Raw genomic sequence first — 20513 nt, 5'->3', positions numbered from 1 at the left:
CAGAATTTGAAGTTTACAAGTTCATTCAAACTTAATACAGCTGGCAAATTAGCAGCATAAATTAACCCTATGTTAAGGTACACTCATGTTGCCTTTCCATGACACACATGGTATATTCAAGGTGGGAAGTTGTTTTTTTCTTTGCAGAATAGGTGATGTCTCTTTCCAATTGAAATTAGGGCTTCTAGATAACTCTTTTACATAAGTATTACTTTATTCTTGTTATTACTTTAAGCTCTGATCTATACTTTGAGGTCCTGAGTTGAAGCACAAAGAAACCTGTAGTGATTTCTGCCTGCAAAATCAGCAACTCCCACACTGTAGTAACCAGCTTTAAAACTTACAGCCACTACATAAATAAACATTAAAGTCTAAAACTCAGTATGTTATTTTAAATTTAATTTGTTATGCCTGCACTGTACTACTGCCACAAAATAAATTTCACAATTTATGCAAGTGACAATAAACCTGATTCTGAAATGTGACATGTTGAAAGTCTTCTTTGTTTGATTTGATTGATACTGCTATTGGTGCTAATGACTTTAGGTTAATAAACTATCTGAATCTAGACATGACATACCGATTTCAAAACATGCTGCATCTGAAACTTTATTTCAACTTTAAGGCAATTTTTCCACTGTTGCCCATCCCTAATTGAAGGTTGTGAGTTACTAGGAAGTGCTGTTCTTCGGAAGATGTTCCCCTGGTTGCTCATGTTCCCTGCCAAGGACTCCTTGGTATTGATTTATCAATGAACATTAAGAAAATACACAATCTTGACAGATTTTTATTTACAATATACGGAACTGTACACTCCTTTGCAACATACAAAGCATTCAAAGATGTTTTGTGGAAAGTCTCATTGTATCTTACAGTTCAGTTCACTTTGTGAATATTTCCTGAAGATGTAATTCAGATGTAATTTGTTGTATATACATATTTTATAAGCAGTTTGTAGATTGCCAGCTATACAATGGGATCTATGCAGAGATCATTGACCATTCATACATAATGAAACCTGTAATGATACAGATAATAGGACACAAACACAGGTTTTCCTGAATAATTAAGTTATGTCCTGAAATACTGTAAGTCAAAATACAAAAAGGTAAATAAATATTATAATACTATATTGTGCAAAGCTTTAAAATTTGCACTATGTGGCTTTTCTTTCCATTTGCAGAATCAAGTAGTTAAAGCAGAAAATTATTGGATAGTAAACAGGAACTCATTACTCAAAGAGTAATAATGCTTTATTATAATAAAGCATTAGGACAAATCGTATTTGTGTACAAACAGAGGTGCTTAATGCTCTGAAAATTTGTTACAAATCTAAATAAACAATGGCTGTAGACTATCCATAATGCTTATTTAACAACTGAATAACAGTTATGAAAAATAGCACAAAGTGGTACTAGAGGTGCATCTATTATAGAGAAACAGTTTAGTATTTTTGAGCTTAAGTAAGCAATAGCTTTCTGAGTTCGTAAAATCTTAGTTCTGTTTTAGACAGCTAGAATAGTCATCAAACAACCCCAGATCTGCTGGAGAAAATAATTTTCTGGTTTGCTCAACTGAACAGCACCCTAATAGATCAATTTAAAACATTTTTATAGCAGCTGAGATTGCCAATACAGTACAAAGTAATGGATATGGTGCACAATGAACCTATGCCCACTTGAACTTGTATAAAGCATATCCAAATCTAACTCAATTGATATCAGAGACAAAGGACCACCATGCATCAACCTCTGTTATTCTGGTAGCAAATTCCAAAGGGCAGTGTGTGTTAAGCCATAATGCCTCCCAGTTTCTGGTAATATGTCCAAAATGGAGGACTGGGGCTATTACATCCATAGTAGAGATAGGTTAGAAAATAAACAGCAGCAAATTAAGAAATTATGCATCCAAACTCAAAAGTCATGCAAATGAGTAGTCAGTGCAGGAAAGCCATGCTGCAGATCATGCAATCACGTCACTGGAAATGAACAAAAATACATTAGTAAAGCAAACTAGATAATTAAAAATACAATCATTAAAAGTGTCAATATGTCAAATGGAAGGATTAACTACAATCAATTTTGCTAAGCACTGGTATAAGGGTTCAAACAATAGTTAGCACAATGTTTACAATAACTAAGTTATTGTAGTGCACACTATCCAGCTCATCATGCTTGTTATATTCTTTTGTATTAATATGGTGTCTAAACAGACATTGCTAGTAGTTTAAAAATTAGGATCAGATAGATGAGAGGATTATTATTGAAATTTTATGGTGTATGTAATACTAATAATTAATAGAAGGTAACTTGAATTATGCGCCTATTGAACAAGCAGTATTTTCATAATGTAAATATTAAAATATCATTGCAAATTGTTTATATTTTCTGTTAGTGAAGTCACTGAAGCAAATGTTGAAGCTTATATCATTTATAGAAATTGTGATTTAATTTAAAAGTTGTAAAATAAAACAATGATTTAAAGTAAAGCTTAAAAGCTTAAAATATCTGAACATCCTTTAATCGCTGGAAGAAGTAAAACAGTAAATCTTCCCACATTTACTTCAAAATGAGAGTCCCAATTCTTACTTGCTCACTTAAACTACAAAAGTATTTCTTTGACTTGATCTCTTTTTGTGGAAGAAACTACTTTCAAAAAGTCTAGTTAATTAATATATGTAAAAAAACATTAATATAAATTTGACACTTTCATTATGAAATTATACGAGTGTGTAAAATTTTTATCTTCAAACTTCTCTCCAAATCACTACATATTGTTAGTCTCTTTCTACAAATTACTAACAATGTGGAGCAGTAATTAGATTGCTTTATACTATGTCCACTGTTATTTTGAATGCAATGTAATGAGCTAGAAAAAATAGCTTTGAGAGTTGATTAGCTTCTCTCATTTACATTTTCAAAGTTCCTATTCTGCACATCTATTCTAGATTGTTTATAGGTATCACAGTAGATAATTATTTGTAAAATTAAGCCAATATATATTTTGATTTTTAAAGGTTTAAGATGAGAATTCCAATAAACATCACTATTAAATGTTAAACAAAAATATCTACCAATAAATGCTATTTGAATATCTCTCACTATAATAATTTTTGAACATATGCTGAACAAAATATTCTCCAGAGTGGGCTTGAAGATTAACTGTATTCCAATAAATTCGTTAGAAACTATCTGAAGAACCATTTTGAAGGTGGTACAAATTAGTTGAAACATAATGACAACGACGTCTATTTGACTTTTGAGGCCACCTAATAAGGAGTTGAGTCAGTAAGGATCCTGTGCTTTCCAAAATCATAAACATGTGCAAAACAAGAGATTATGAAGAAATTGACTAAAAAGGAATGAGTATTAGAAAAAGGTATGGTATCAGATTGATGTAAGGTGCTAAGTGAAGAATCAACAGATTTGCTATCATATGAAAGATTTGAATACTGTAGAAATACTATTATTTGTAGTAACAAAATGGAACCTGTATTGTACCAAAATGTTTTGCGAATAGTGTTCATGCAATATTATGCCAATGGATCTTGATTATATGACCAACTGCAGAAAGACAATCAGATGCGTTACTGGAAGAATGCCATTTACACTGATTAAGCAGGTGAGTAGAAAGCACCCCAACCTTGAACTGATGCACAGTAGATAACACTTGCATATAAAGGAGTGATTATGCTGTCTGTTTTATTGAAGCTATTACTGGCTCTTGTGCAGTGCTAGCTTCCTCTTGAGTTAATTGTTGATTGTTATAAAACATAGTGAAAGGGTGCTCAACAGAACTTGGAGGTTTCACTGAGATCACATGTTTTGGTGCAGGAGCAGACCAAAGGGGATTGTGGTGACTGTCTGCTCCCGGGGAAACTCCGACAGAGAAGTGATCACAAAGAGTAACGTAGCTTTCCAGGCAAGTAGCAAATACCGAGTTCTGCCCTACTTCTGTTCCATACACTATGATCTGTGCTACTGATAACTGAGTGGATCAGTATCTCTCTGCAATTCTGATGCTTTCAGCATGGCGACCAGAAACATACCAATATCAATGATTAGATCTGACTGGTAAGAACGCCACAGACACCAAATTTGAACAGCAAGAATATAAGAGACACCTAAGATATGGTGTTAGGGAAGCATCAGTGCCAGTAAAAAAAAGGAAGAGTGGGATTTGTGGAAACTGAGCTCATGAGTTTAATTTCGACAGGATGCTTTAGTGAACAAAAGAAAGAGAAAATGCGATGAGGAAGAGGGACTAGAAATTAGTGATAATGGGACAAGGAGAGTCCTTCCCTGTCCCGAATAAAGGGAGACCAGCATGGTATATGTTTAATAATTATAGGAAGGGATTGATGTTCAGAATTACAGATAGGGAATCCAAGGGTGTACATCAACTTTGGGTGTCAGAAGAACTACAGGCCATAGTAAAAGTTTTGAAAAAGCTATTCAGAAACTTAAAACTATTGTGTGTCACAAAAAAAAGTATTATGGATTTGGAAACCTTAACAAGGCATGGTTAGGCTCCAAATTTGATTTTCATGAGGTTTAATTATGACTCCGCTGGAAATGACAATTTTATACATCAGAAAATGGATCCTTATATATGTAAGGAAATTATTCTATACACTTCAGTAAAACACATGGGTAATTCCAGTATGCGGCAGCAGATCAACTTGCCCACGAAGTTTAGTGGACGATACAAGATCAGAACAGGGAATCCCATCTAACTCTCACAGTTTTCAGAGCTAAGGCGCAAAGGACCTAGGACCAATGATTAAGGGTCTGGGGGTCTGCCATGACGGATGGTCCTGGCAATGACTGGATGAGTCTGTGGCAGTTGGAAGGTGGCAAGGGCTTTCTTTTGTCACTCCCTAGTACATTAGGAGCAGAGGCAATCTTTGAACTGGAAGCTGTAGGATGATTGTTATTCAGTGCTGATATGGAACCTTTACTCTCTCCAAGGTCCCACTGCAACTTTGGGCCCTCCAACTAAGTGAAATGGGTAAGGTGCTCACAACCGAGCTGCATAAAGTGACCATCTACCCAAATGCTCCACTGCCCCACAGGGCACAATACCCTCTTTCCCTGGAGGCTGAAGAAGGGATAGATCGTATAAATCAAACATGGTTTATTGCAAGCTGTAAGTCAAGTTTGTGAAAAAAGTATGATATGTATTTTACAAAATGCAGGGAAACTAGTGAAGGTGGAAGGATCTTGTACACCACCCTCTAATGGACTATTCGTGCATTTACAGATCGATTTTATAGAATTACCTTTGTATGAAGAATATAAATAGGTATTGGTCATTATTGGAAAAGCGCTGCAGCAACTTCAAGTGGGTGATCCTGTCAGTAATGCTACCACTGGTGCTCCATCCTGGGATACACCTACTTCTGAAGCTCTGCCCAAGGAATCATAGCTCACATTGAACAGTCTCCCTGTACAGCACCTCCTTCCAAACTCTGGAGAATTACAAGACTGGGAACAGTGCACCATCTTAAAATTAGCTCCATCATGGGTACTAGCCTCCATAGTAGCCAAGACATCTTAAAGGAGTGGTGCCTCAGGAAGGCAGCGTCCCATCATTACAGATGCCCACCACCCCAGGACATGCCCTCTTCTCATCGTTACCTTCAGGAAGGAACAGCTGCTTCTCTGCCTTCTGATTTCTAAATGGATATTGAACCCATGAACACTCCCTCACTACTTTTTGTTTGTTTTGCAGTACTTATTTTAACTTACTATTTAATAGACATATATGCTTAATGTAATTCTTTTTTTTCTATATTTATCATGTATTTCATTGTACTGCTACCATAAACTTAGTAAGTTTCACGACATATGCTGGTGATATTAAGACCAATTCTGATCCTGATCTGAACTCCAAATAATTACAGGATAAACATAACATGGACTGTACAGTGGCCCCTACTTACTGTGAGAATGACAGTGATTAAACAAAAAGATTGACAGCTATGGCATATGAAACTATTGCTTATGTATTGGCAAGCTAGTGACAGATCAATTGACTATTGCTCAACTGCTGAACAACTACTGAAGAACAAGTAGTGCATCTTAATGAAGAACAACTGAAAGGGTTTTAAACTTTAAAAGTGACATTGTGTACTGCACCTAGATCCATGATACAGTTGGACAATTCACCCTGTATGTCAATGAGAAACACGACAGCAGTCTTATTTCAAGAACATGGAGACCGACAGCATCCTGTTGGTTATTACTCAGCAAAAGATTTGATTCTATACACCAATGGCTTCTCAATGATTGAGAGAGAGATTCAAGTGGTTGTTTCTGGAACGGAGGGTTTTGATCATGTAACATGTCACTGCAACTAGAAGGGCAAGGGCCTCTATCAGAGGAGCAGTGAAGGTACATGTACATATCTCAGTCCTCACTGAATGCTACTTATTGGGTATGTGGTTACTGGACCTACCCCTGGTTGCCAGGCATGTTCCCCAGGTACGAGGGGTAGTGGAGAGCTGTGGCCCTGGAAGGGCTGCTGTTATTTTGCCCACGTAGTGTCCCACATGCAACACCAAGGCGCATAAAAGAGAGAGAAATTCTGGATAATTGCCTTTTTGAGGTTTGACACTGCGAGATTGTCTCAGGAATTGATTAATATGGCATCAACCTTGGAAAAAATAGCGAATGAAACTGCATATGCCTTTGATCAAACCAAACAAGCATTAACCAAGATGTCAGCAGAACTGATGGCTCTTTGTGCAGCAGCATTACAGAACAGAATGGCTTTGGATTTTATTCTATCAGGAAAAGGGGGCACTTGTGCAACTAAACTTGGCAAACCATATCCAAGAAGCTACCAAAGAGATTAAGAAAGGAGGGGATCAAAATCACAATTATATTCTAGGAGGTGGATGATGGTCAAATATTCTACATTATGATGTAACTATTGGTATTATTATAATGGCTGTTATTCCTTTACAATTCTTGTGTGAAATAATAGGATAAAGGAGAGAATATTAATGAAAAGAATGAGTACTTGTTGAAGTGGACAGATGAAAAGGGAATTTTAGGAAGGCTTTGAAACTGCATCATTACTTTTTATGCATATATGTGGATATTTCAATTACAGTATTTGGTGAAATGTAGTGTGGTCAAGAAATGACAAAAAGAAGTGAACATGGAAATGTACTTACAGTAACCAAATGGCATTTTTGTCTGTAACAAAACGGAACCTGTATTGTATCTGTACAGTACTGTCCTAATGGTGTTTGTGCAACATTATGCCAATGGACCTTGATTATATGACAAAGTGCAGAAAGTAGATGCATTACTATAAGAATGTCCAGTACACTGATTAAGCAAGTGAACGGAAAGCACCCTGGCTTTCAACTGGTGTGCAGTAGCTAACACTTGGGTATAAAGAAGTGAGTGTGCTGTCTGTTTTTTCCAAAGCTATCACTGGCTCTTGTGCAGTGATGGTCTTCCCTTGCAGCAAGCAAAATAAATGTGCATATGACTGACCCACTGAGTTAACTGTTGCTTAAGACATAGCAAAAAGGTGCTCAACAAAACCCACTTTAAACATAACAAAAATTTTGATGACACTAGTAAGTAGTAATAGTGATGGAAACAAAGCTCAAAATTTGCAAATGAACTTACCGCAAAAAGGTAGTGTAATAGTATTAATTGGCTGCAAATTAATTAGCAAAATTTTTTCGAAAAAGTATCCAAGAGTAGCAATGTATGTCACTTCATTGCACAGACTAAACATTGAAAATGATTGTGGAAGTTGTAAAAGTTTACAAAGCACTGGTGGAATGACAATTTACAAATCAAGTACAGATCACCAGTGATGCTGAAAATTTGAAATCTTGCCCTAATGAACAATTATTGACTGATAAATCAACTCTTTCCCTACATATGTGCTTTGACTGAGATCTTCTAAAATATTCTCTTTAAATTAAGAGCCAGCAACTCAACACAACTCAAGCACAGATGTGCTCATGTCAGAAAGATCAAAAGTAATAATCCAATTGTGAACAAAAACAGTTTTATGTTCTAAAAGCAAAACCATCACAAGGTTTGTTGTGGATGTTGTGGATAGTATGGAGGGCTGTCGGAGGTAACAGCAAGACGATACAAAACTGGGCGAGAAGTGGCAGATGAAGCTCAACCCAGTTAAGTGTGAGGTGGTTCATTTTGGTAGGTCAGATATGATGACAGAATATAGTATTAATGCTAAGACTCTTGGCAGTGTGGAAGATCAGAGGCATCTTGGGGTCCATGTCCATTGGACACTCAAACCCGCTGCACAGGTTGACCCTGTGGTTAAGAAGGCATACGGTGCATTGCCCTTCACCAACCTTGGGATTGAGTTCAAGAGCCGAGAGGTAATGTTGCAGCTGTATAGAACTCTGGTCAGACCCCACTTGGAGTACTGTACTCAGTTCTGGTCACCTCACTACAGGAAGGATGTGGAAACTATAGAAAGGGTACAGAGGAGATTTACAAAGATGTTGCCTGAATTGGGGAGCATGCCTTATGAGAATAGGTTGAGTGAACTTGGCCTTTTCTCCTTGGAGCAGCAGAGGATGAGAGGTGACCTGATAGAGGTGTATAAGATGATGAGAGGCATTGATCATGTGGATAGTCAGACGGTTTTTCCCAGGGCTGAAATGGCTAACATGAGAGGGCGCAGTTTTAAGGTGTTGGGAGTAGGTACAGAGGGGATGTCAGGGGTAAGTTTTCTATGCAGAGAGTGCTGAGTGTGTGGAATGGGCTGCTGGCGACTATGGTGGAGGTGGATACAATAGGGTCTTAAGAGACTCCTGGATAGGTACATGGAGCTTGGAAAAATAGAGGCCTATGGGTAATCCTAGGTAATTTCTAAAGTAAGTACATGTTCGGCACAGTATTGTGGGCCGAAGGGCCTATATCATGCTGTAGGTTTTCTATGTATCTATAAGGCAAGTGGAAAGGTGAGTTGGAAGAGGTAGAGGTCAAAGCAAAAAAGAAAACCTGAAAGGTTAGTTCACACTGCCACTTAAAAAGAGAACATAATAATACATAGTAAATAAGAGTAAGTGATTATCCCTTCAAGCCTCTCTGAAATAATTCTACTGCCAGGGTCATAGTATAAGGAGAACATGCTTTGAAGAGTTGTTCATAAAAAACATGAAGGCAGCAGATGAATAGAAATGATAGAATTATTATTTTAAAATAGGACCCATAATACTATTTAAAAGGCATGGTAAAAAAGCAAAATTGTTAGCTTGTTTCTATCAGAGCTGCAGTGTTCTAGAGAGCGGAGTTGATGGCTCCAATGATCTTTTCTCTATATAGAAAATGCAAAGTAAATGTTACTCATGGACAAATTAAAATGAAAAAGGATATATTATTAATTGTTTAGACTTTTTCAGAAAATAACTACAAATTGTTTAGCAAGGTGACTTCAAAAGCATGCTTCAGGCTAGGTCAACTGAAAAACTCAACAATGACTGATAGGTTCTACCCAAGGGTCAGACAGGTACTCGAATATAAGTAGATAGAGATGATCTGACTGAATAGCAGAAAAATCTTAGGGAGCTTAATGGTTTATTCTGAAGTGCTGCAGTGGTCTCAAGATTTCTGACCTAAAGCAAGGACAATATGCTGCTGCAGAGCACAATAAACACATGTTCAGATTTTAATTCCAAGTTCGTCATTTTCACACTCAGTTTATCATGAGCAGGTTTCAATTACTTTTTTCAATAAAGTAGCTTATATTGCTTGAATGATCTATGGTTAATTGTATAATTATCTTCCAACGGATGCATCCTAATTGTTAATCCTGCAGGTGGAGCCTTTTGGAGCAATTTTACCCTTCTATCCTTCCCAGCACACATGACACTGTCATAGATTCAAAATTTAAATACAGAATAAAATCATAGTTGATACTGAACAAACTAAAATATCAAAAACTATAGCCTTCCCATAAGGATGAGTAACTGGATCATGAGACAACAGGAAGCAAATAACTGATCATCTGTACTTCAACATTATTAATTTTAAAAAGAGCAATTTGTTTCACTGGTACTTTAAATCTATTTAGTTCATATCACTACAAAAGTCATCACTGTTGAAAAATGGAGCACTTGATGGATAATCAGCAATGCAATGTCAGCAAATAATAAGAAACAATTGTTCCTTTTACTGTGGGAAGGATTATTAGATGGGTTGAATCACACAGTAACTATTTCCTATTCCAGATCATCTGAACCATACTGATGATAACATCAATTTACTGATGAACTGTAAGCATTCTGAGCTGTTAACATGCCTCAAGAAGCTAGGTCAAGTATTATTAAACCTTTTGTGTAGGGAAGACATGGAGCTAGAGCTGGAACAGACAAGCTGCTAACTAGATAAGTTGAAGCTAGTTATTGCATTTAATTATTTTAAAATGTATTGTTCATTTTAATTTTGCATAATGTGCTTCCCACAGCATTAATCTGACAAAGCTGGAAGAATGAGAAAAGGTCAAGCTATTAACAAGAGGCCATGTATGACTGCATCACAAATCATGTATTCCCTGTCTTGACCACACTAATTTTGAGTTCCTACCTTACAGAACAATGAGGTTAACAGTCTCTTTTTAGTAAATATTTTAAATAAAAAGGGATGAAAATTTAACCTACAGGATAAAAATGTGGAAATGAAGCCAAACAGAAAAGTATTCTCAATCACCATTGCTGAATAAATTATTTTGTGGGAATGTGGACCAACAAATTTAATCCACTGATTATTTTATATTACAACTATGGCATAAAATCTCATACATGGGTTAAATAAACAATAAATTCACTACAAATATTAGCACAAAAATTTGAAAACACAAAATGAACAAGAGTAAGTTTACAAGTAGCAGAAGGTAATCAGTTCAATTATATGCTGTATGATTTGTGCTGATGCCACTGCTTGTACCTTCTACCTTGCTGTAGCTGGCTGAACATGTCCAGGGTATGGTCGTCGTGTGCTTGTTGCCTGTCTCTGTCTAGCTAGGAAGGATTGTCCTGAACCAGTGCTGGCAAGTCTCTCTTCTGCTGCTTTTTTGTGAAGTGCCATACCCTAATATCAGAAACAAAATAAATTGTAAATTAAAAATAAAAGAAAACGATGGAAATAGTTAGCAGTTCAGGAAGTTAACATTTTATATTACAAACTGTACAGAATGAGCAGAGTCACTGAATAGTCTTAAGTTCTGATGAAGAGATTTTGACCTGAAAAGTCAATTCATTCTCTTTCTGAAGACACTGATTGATTTGTAGAAAGTTTCCGGCATTTTCTATTAAAGATGCTGACAGGGTTAGATTGTAGCATAATGGCTGGTGCACTCAAAAAAGAACAGAAATAAAAATCATTACAGTGGGTAATAGATCTATTTTTTTGTTTTATTTCTTTGGAAAAGGGATGACCCATAAGGGATATTATTTAAGTGCTTTTTAAGGGAATAGTTAAATGCAATTCTTACATGCTTGTAACTGCAGAACAATAGATAGAATCTTGAAAGGAGCATGGGAGTGTAAAATCAAATGTTCTGTTAAGGTAGGTGTGATGAAATTTAAGGAAAAATTAAGATGAATATTTGAAGATGTGAACAATGAAATGAATTTTCAAGGGGCACAAGGCTGCAGCTTTCTCTGTGTTTCTACTTATATGCTCCCACTTTATCTCTCTAGACACCTTGTATGATGTTAACCCATTTCTTTTCCCATTGTTCACTATCAACAATTTATCCATTTTTTCATATTCTTACCATGTTATACCATGCACTAACAATTAGCTTCTCTTCATGATCTCTCTGAATCTTTGTCTTCTCATATTCTTTCTAAAAGCAAAATGTTTTGGGGAAAAAATAAAGATTTTAGCTCAATAGACTAATTCGTCTAATTCCAAATGGTAAAATACTTGAATTAAGCACTGATAAGTCAAATACAAAGGTAAATAAGGTTGCTGGAGTGAAAGAATTCTGTACACAACCTGCTAGATCATTGAAAACATTGGTTTTCTAACAACACAAAATTAGGAGTACATTTGATGAAAGGAAAGAAAGAAAGATAGAGCTCTTTATTTACATATTTATCAAATTGTTCTTGAAGTAGATGTAGATCTATGTAGATCTTGATGTAGATAGAAGAACGTAGATGTTATTCTGCAAAGAAGATAACAACTGTACTTATTCGGTAGCTTTTACACTTTATTCATTACACTTAATCTAGCTCAATGAACTGTGTAATGGTTTGTACAAAATAATAAACCAATACAAGCTGTTATTATTCAATATCACACTCCAAAAATAATCTCCACATTACATGCACTGCCTATATCACTGCTGATGAGAAAAAAAAATTAAAGTTAAATGGATAGGCTGGAAAAGTTGTTTTCTTGGAAACAAAAAAGGTTAACAGGGATCTGATGAACATATTTAAAATGAAGAAGTGCTTAAATAGAGTGGATATGAGGAAATGTTCCATTGCCAGAATGGCTAGGAAACAGAAGTCTAAGAATGAAGATAACTGGCAAAAGCACCAGAAGAGTAATGAAGAAAAGCATTTTTATGGAGCGATTGGTTAGAATCTTTGGAAGGAAATAAGAGTAACATTCAAATATGATTTTCTAACAGAGCAGGGGAATAAGAGTTTCAGATCACCCGGATTGCTCTTGCATTTAGCCTGCATGGAATCAAAAGGTTAAATGGACTTCTCGGCTGTGGTATTTGTGATTCTGTGAAATGCTCAATTGAGTAATGGTATGTCACATTCCCACCCTCTTCTCATTCTTCATCCCTGTCAAGTCACATTGTCATTCATGGTTAATTGCCGGTAGACAGGTTAAAGGGAGGAGTAAATTTAAGAGATATGCGATTGCAGCATTTGCAGTCTGTAAGTCCAAGGAGACATATTGTAAAGTGGTATTTAAGGAGCAGTATTAGATATTTGAATACCATTATCTTCCATGGTGTCTGATTCACTATTGACCTTAGACACCACAATGTTTGCTCCAATGGTGGTAAGTATTTTATCCTTCATAAGGTTAAGATGAAGCTGTGCCTGTACCAGGTCAGAATGTTATTAGCTAATTAGGTATCAAGCACAAGCCAAATGGGAGGGCTCTTGTTCAACAGATTGCAGTGTAATGAATTCACAATGTAAGAATGAATGCAATTATCGAAATTCTGGGAATAGATTAATTAAATCAGAATAAAATGTAGATAAGAAAACAGAAATACGTTTACTGCTCAGTTAACTTAAAGAAAAGTATCATACCGATAAAGAATGCAACATTCGTTCCTTTTCTTGCAGTTGATTTTTCAGAGACTGAACTTCTGGGGCTGCTCCTTGGTTCTGCTTAGGGTCCAAAGTTCTGATAACCTAAAACAAGTAGAACAATTATGTTCAAACAGTTATTACTTGGTGGCTAATTTTGAAGAAAAGAACAGGAATAATACATAGAGGTATCTTAATCAAACATAGAGAGGCTAACTGAGGGAGCATAAGCACAGGGTATTCTCATGACTATGCAAGTTAATATACAGTGGGGTATATTGGTTCACATACTTTTTCCAACAAATACATAGATAGATAGATAGATAGATAGATAGATACTTTATTCATCCCCATGGGGAAATTCAACTTTTTTTCCAACGTCCCATACACTTGTTGTAGCAAAACTAATTACATACAATACTTAACTCAGTAAAAAATATGATATGCATCTAAATCACTATCTCAAAAAGCATTAATAATAGCTTTTAAAAAGTTCTTAAGTCCTGGCGGTAGAATTGTAAAGCCTACATGTAAATATTACATGTAATATTGGATCATTTTTCTCAATAAATAAATTAACAAATATAATGATTTTTGTATCATTTATTTAATTGGGTTCTCTTTGTCTAGTTTTAGGACTTGTGTGTAGTTCTGATCACATTTTAGGTTTATATTTATTCAGAAATAGGGAAATTCTACAGGGTTCACAAACTTTCTAGCACCACTGTATGATGTACATTTATTACCAGAAACCTCGTATGTTCACTTGCCAGTCTGTTTTCCCCCCCATTTATCCCAATGACATTGTTAATTTTCAAGATTTTCCCTCCACACAATACACTGTTCTAGCTCAAAGTCTTATAATCCTCCTGTCACTCAATGTCATTTTTATATGCCATTGGCAAATGGCTTAGGTGAGTCAGTGATAACTTGAGGTTTGATTTTAAGATCAAGGAGAAACTATATCTACAGCTTCAACATAACTGAATCTCAGCCATACACAACTCAATAACTTTATTTTATTCCCCTGTGCAAAATAAACCATTAAAGAACAACCAAAACAGTATTAGTAACCCTTTTATATTAATAGTAATTTTCAGGATTGTATAATATCTTCAGGGAACTTAGAAATATTTAACTCACACTCTTTGCTTTTTCTAGATACTTCTTATATCTGTCCTCCATTTGCTTCATATCTTCATCCTTCTTTCTTAAGGCTTCCTGAAGCTCTTCAATCTTTTGAGCTATACAAGGTAGGTATACAACTGATCAGCTGAATAAATTGAGTTTCTAAGTCACAGCAAAATTACAGGAATTTTCAAAAGTAAATTACTTGTCACTGTGTATAGTAAGAGGAAAATCATATCTAAGCCTCCAGTACTGAAAGAGTACAGTCAAATTTAAGATTAGATCATATATGATGGATAGGTTTTGTAACAAAATGTTTAATTATTATAAATATAACAATAAATACTGCTTTATTTATGTATATATATTTTTAAAACTTACAGCTGTTGTTGTATTTTGGTTCCAAGTCATCAATGTATGCTCGTTTCTTCTGAAGCTCTGTATGTGCTTCATGAAGCTTCTCCCTGAAACATCCAATACATGAGTTCAACACCAAGACATTATACCACCAAAGTATTGAAAAAATTACTAAATTTTTAGTTTCTTACAATAAACTCCATGAAAAGATTATGACCATTTGTTAGAAACTGAAAAAATCTAGGGGCTTGTAAAATACCAGAAAACAGATATTGCACAAATGAAAAATGCCTTTAATGAAATTAAGCAACTTTTTGAAAGTGCAGATGTGTTACCAATAGCCATCAATGTGATTTGGTCAATGTTATAAAAAAATTCTTCTTCCTTGACACAGTCTTTCCAAGTCTATATGACATACAGAATTTTACAGCATAGGAATAGCCCTTATGTCCACAATATCTGTGCTAACCATGATGCCAACTTAAACTGAACATCTATCTGTACATAGCCTAAATCCCTCCATTCTTTGCCTCTTCATTTGTCTGTTCAAATGTTGCTAGTGCATCTGCTTCCACCACTTCCCCAGCAGCACATTTCAGGCACCCACCACTCTCTGTGTAAAGTAAAACTTTCCTCAAATCCCCTTTAAACTTTTGCCCTCTCACCTTAAGCCTGTGCCTTCTAGTATTTGATAGTTCCACACTTATAAAAAGATAGTGACTACTCTTTCCATGCCTCTCATAATTTTATACACTTCTAACAGGTCACCCCTCAGCCTCCAACATTTAAAAAAAACCAATACAAATTTGTCCAATCTCTCCTCATCACTACTTCTGAATCCCAGCAACATCCTGGTGGATCTCGTCTGTACCCTTTCCAAAGCTTCCACACCATTCCTTAATGGTGTCCAAAAATCATACACAATGCTCCAAGTGTCATTTAACAGAGAAATCAATCCAAGTTTGCCCATTCTCTCCTTAATGCTAATACTTTCTAATGCACACAACATCCTGAAGGAATGGACTTTCCTTACATCTCAAAAGACAAAACACAAAACACACAAAACACTGGAGGAACTCAGCAGTTTAGACTGCATCTGTTGGATTGTATTGTATAACTGTTATTTTCCTTTGTTTAACTTTCTTGTTTGTATTTTTATATAATTATCCATATACATGTAATTGTTCAGTAGGTTCTCTAGTGGTTGCAGTTGCCTCTGTATTTTTTTAAGGAAACTTCTTAGTTTCAGTGGCAGCTATTATGTTACTTAACTAAGGGCCATCCTACAGGTTAATTTAAGATATAGAATTTTCAATAGAATGTGCGCTCTTAGTGGTCTGGTATAAGAAGACCAGACCACATTTTATCGGTCTCTTTGCTCTTTCTTTTCCTCCTGTTTCTTTTGTTCTTGTAGCGCTTAAGAAAACAACCGTAAGAAACAAATTTTAAGCCTCATTCTTGACTCCTGAAAAACCTTGGAATGACAAAAGCATGAGGATCCAAATCATCCTTAAACACATTTGCTGCAACCGATTCTTCTTTACATTGCTCATTTGCTTTGTTCTAACACTCTTCTGCAGGAATGACCTGGGCTTGTAAAAGTGCCTTCCAGGCATACCAAGTACGCACAGGACAGCCTAACTTTTAGCCGCCTCAGTTCCATTTCAGCCCAGATCTGCTGCTCAATACCAATCATTACTGATATCTGCTGCATGACACTCTACTACTCCACAGGAGCAGATGGAACAAGCATATGCAGCTATCTGCACTGGAGGACATAGCTATAGAGCACTACAGCAAAGAAATAGGCCGTCTGGCCCATCTAGTCTGTGCCGAACCATTAATCTAGCTAGTCTCATCAACCTGCACTGGACCATAGCCCTCCATACCCTTCCCAGCCATGTACATATCGAAATTTCCCTTAAATGGTGAAATCAAACCCACATCCACCACTGGCACTGGCAGCTCATTCCACACTCTCACCACCTGTTGAGTGAAGAAGTTCCCCTTAAACATTTCACCTTTAACTCATGGCCTCTAGTTGTAGCCTCATGCGACCTCAGTGGAAAAAGCCTGCTTGCATTTACCCTATAGACACCCCTCATAATTTTGTATATTGCTATCAAATCTTCCCTCAATCTTCTATGTTCTAGGGAATAAAGTCCTAACTATTCAAACTTCCAATTTTATTGATATCTTTCCTGTAGGTAAGTGACCAAAACTGCATACAAATTTGCCCCCAACAATCTTATACAATTTCAACAAAACATCCCAACTCTTGTACTCAATACATTGATTTATTAAGGCCAATATGAAAAAGCTTTCTTTACGACCCTATCTACCTATGATGCCACTTTCAAGGAATTATGGAACTGTATTTCCAGATCCTTCTACTCTACCACACTCCTCAGTGCCTTACTGCTCATCATGTAAGACTTACCCTGCTTGACCCACCCACCAAAATGCAACAGCTCAAACTTGTCTGCATTAAATTTCATCTGCTATATTTCAGCTCATTTTTCCAGCTGTTTCAGATCCTGCAGGATTACATCTCCAATGTTGGTGCAATCCACAAATTTGCTGGTCCAGTCTTCTGCATTACCATCCAGATCGTTGATATAGATACCAAACAACAATGGGCCCAGCACCAATCCCTGCAGCACACCACTAGTCACAAGCCTCCAGTCAGAGAGGCAACCATCTACTACCATTCTCTGGCTTCTCCTGTAATGCCAATGTCTAATCCAATTTACTACCTCATCTTGAATACTAAGCAACTGAGCCTTCAAGGCCATGTAGACAATAGCCACTGCCTTGCCTCATCAACTTTCCTGGTAACTTCCTCAAACAACTCTGTAAGATTGGTTAGACACGACTGTCTTGTAACTAAATTATTCTTAGAGCCTTTCTTAAACAATGGAACATTAGCTATCCTCCAGTCATCTGGCACATCATCCATGGTCAAGGGTGTTCTAGATATCTCTGCTCAGGCCCCTACAATTTCTGCACTAGCCTCCCACAGGGTCCACCTGGTCAGACCCTGGTGATTTATCCACCTTAATTTGTCTCAAGAGAACAAACATCTCCTTCTCTGTAATCTATATAGTGTCCATGATCTCACTGATGTTTTGCCTCACTTCTATAGACTCTGCTTCCATCTCCTGAGTAACTACAAATGCAAAAAAATCCATTTAAGATCTCCACATCACTTACAGCTCCATGCATAGATTACCATTCTGATCTTCCAGAGGGACCAGTTTTACCCCTTGCTACCTTTTTGCTCAATACATCTGTAGAAGTCCTTAGGTTCTCTTTCAGCTTGTCTGCTAGAGCAACACAGTGTATTCTTTTAGCCCTCCTGATTTCTTTAAACACTCTCTTGCATTTCTTGCACTCAAGTACCTATCTACCTCTATCTGTTGTGCACCTCCATCTTTTTCTTAACCAGAGCTTCAATATCTCTCAAAAACCAAGGTTCCATAAACTTGTTATCATTGTCTTTTATTTTACAAGAACATAAAAACTCTGTACTCTCAAAACTTCACTTTTGAAGCCCTTCTACTTACCAAGTTCACCTTTGCCAGAAAACAACCTATCCTAATCTACATTTGCCAGATCCTTTCTGATACTATCAAAATCAGCCTTTCTCTAATTTAGAATCTCAACCAGAGAACCAAACCTATCCTTTTCCATTATTACTTTGAAATAAATGGCATTATGATCACTAGATGTAAAGTGTTCCCCTAAACAAGCTTATGTCACCTACCTGCCCTGTTTCATTTCCTAACACAAGATCTAATATCACACTCTCTCTAGTTGGGATTTCTATGAAGTGATTAAGGAAATTTTCCTGATCACAGTAGACAAACTCATTCCCATCCAGCCCTTTTATGACATAGAAGTCCCAGTCAACGTGTGGCAAGTTAAAATCACCTACTACAACCTTGTGTTTCTTGCAACAGTCTGTGATCTCTCTATATATTTGCTTCTCTAAATCCTACAAACTGATGGGTGGTCTATAATATAATCCCATTAACCTGATCATACCTGTCTAATTGCTCAGTCTACCCGTAAAGCCTCACTAGATGAACTCTCAAGTCTGTCCTTACTAAGCACTGCCGTGACATTTTTCCTGATTAGAACTGCCAACCCTCCCCTTTCATCCCTCCCAGTTTATCATCAAGAACAACAGAACCCCAGAACACTGAGCTGCCAGTCCTCCCCCTCCTGCAACCAAGTCTCACTAATGGCTAGCATCATAATTCCACATGCTGATCCAAGACTTACCCATCTTCAGACCTTTTATCTTCCAATGCATGTTCTCCTTAGTAATAACAACTACGCTCATTTCTGCCCCTTGACATTCAAATTTCTGGCATGTTGCTTTAGCCTTCCAAAGTGAAGACTGATGCAAAAACTCATTCACTTTTTCTGCCAATTGTTTATTCCCCATTACTAACTCTCCAGTGTCATTTTCCAGCAGTCCAATATCCACTCTTGTCTCTCTTTTACTTTTTATAATTAAACTTTTGGTATTCTCTTTTTATTTCACCTCCTCTTACCCCTTCCTTCACCCACTTCCCTTTCCTACTTTCCTCCCACGCTCCTTCTCCCTTCCCATTCCATCATTTCCCTTCATTCTTCTTTCTTCCTTCTTCTTTTCCTTCTTCCTTCCTCCATCCACTGATTGACTTGGCCTGAGCTCCTCTTATGTGCCTGTTTCTCATAATGCTAAATTTTTTAGTCTTTCAAATACTTACCTATTGCCACTTTAAATGGTGTTCCAGAGATTCACAGAGCTCTGGGAGAAGATGTTTCTATGCACATCACTTTAAAATGACCATTCCCTTACTTTGTAGTTATGTCCCCTTGTTCATGGCTCTCTCATTGGTGAAAACACCTCAACAACTACCCTGTCAAGCACCTTAGAAACTTACATATTTAACTAAAGTCGCCCCTAAATCTTCTAAACTCCAAGAATACAAATTACCTAGCCACTATTTAAACAGGACAACTCTCTCTCATCCTAGAAATTAGACTGGTGACTTTCTACTTCCTTCCCTCTTCCCCTCCCACCACCACCCTTCAGGTTCTCTTCCCCTCCCCCACTCTTTCAATTCCCCCCCTTCCCCATTCCTTCAAAGCAGAGATCACAGCATCAGGATAAAGCAGTTAGGACTGAAACCAAAATTTTTCACAATGAGTGTGAATCCTTAAAATTCTCTATCACATTCAGATGCACATGATCAGTTATTTGGATGGTAAGAAAATTGACAGATTTGGATGGTAAAATGGAGCTCAAGCAGAAATTAGCACGTTCCTAATGAATCATGCATCAAATTTAAGAATTTCTGTCTCTTACTTGAACATTAAAAATAAACTGTTTAAATAGTGTGTAGCTTGGAAAATAGATTTGGATTGCTTTTAAAATATGATTTTTCACTTTTATTTGCAATGTCCTTTCATTCGCCAAGTCCTTTTACCACTTTTCTTTTGTTGAGAATACTTTATCCTATTTTCAGTGTCTGGGCATCGCTGGCAAGGCTAAAATTTGTTGATCTATAGAATTCAGCTTTTTATTCCATTTTGGACCAAAGCTGTAATGAGGTCTTGAGCTGCATGCTCTTGATGAAACCCACAGTGAGCAATGGGGGGGGGGGGGCAGTTTATGGGTGAGTTGAAGCACCTGAAAGCTCTTTCCACAATACCTAGCATTACTTTGTTGATTATTCAG

General features: G+C 36.7%; 1 protein-coding gene across 3 annotated transcripts in view; it reads right to left on the bottom strand.

The window, feature by feature from the left end:
- Positions 1 to 771: 771 nt before the first annotated feature.
- LOC140726352 (protein Hook homolog 3) overlaps positions 772 to 20513 on the bottom strand; it is a 98110-nt gene continuing 78368 nt past the window's right edge. Inside the window, exons 18-23 of one of the 3 annotated variants that reach the window (XM_073042617.1) lie at positions 14804 to 14886; positions 14438 to 14538; positions 13295 to 13399; positions 11785 to 11856; positions 10953 to 11096; positions 772 to 1978 (exon numbers count right to left, since the gene is read on the bottom strand). In XM_073042617.1, the coding sequence (XP_072898718.1) occupies positions 10956 to 11096; positions 11785 to 11856; positions 13295 to 13399; positions 14438 to 14538; positions 14804 to 14886 (502 nt within the window). In that variant the 3' untranslated portion in view covers positions 772 to 1978; positions 10953 to 10955. Of the gene's footprint in view, positions 11097 to 11784; positions 11857 to 13294; positions 13400 to 14437; positions 14539 to 14803; positions 14887 to 20513 lie in introns of all 3 variants that reach the window. The other 2 variants (XM_073042615.1, XM_073042616.1) reach the window with 2 other exon arrangements.

This window comes from Hemitrygon akajei, chromosome 4, assembly GCF_048418815.1.
Source record: "Hemitrygon akajei chromosome 4, sHemAka1.3, whole genome shotgun sequence".
Lineage (NCBI taxonomy): Eukaryota > Metazoa > Chordata > Chondrichthyes > Myliobatiformes > Dasyatidae > Hemitrygon > Hemitrygon akajei.
Note: the sequence above shows the minus strand (reverse complement) of the source record. Positions and strands in the feature narration are given on the sequence as shown.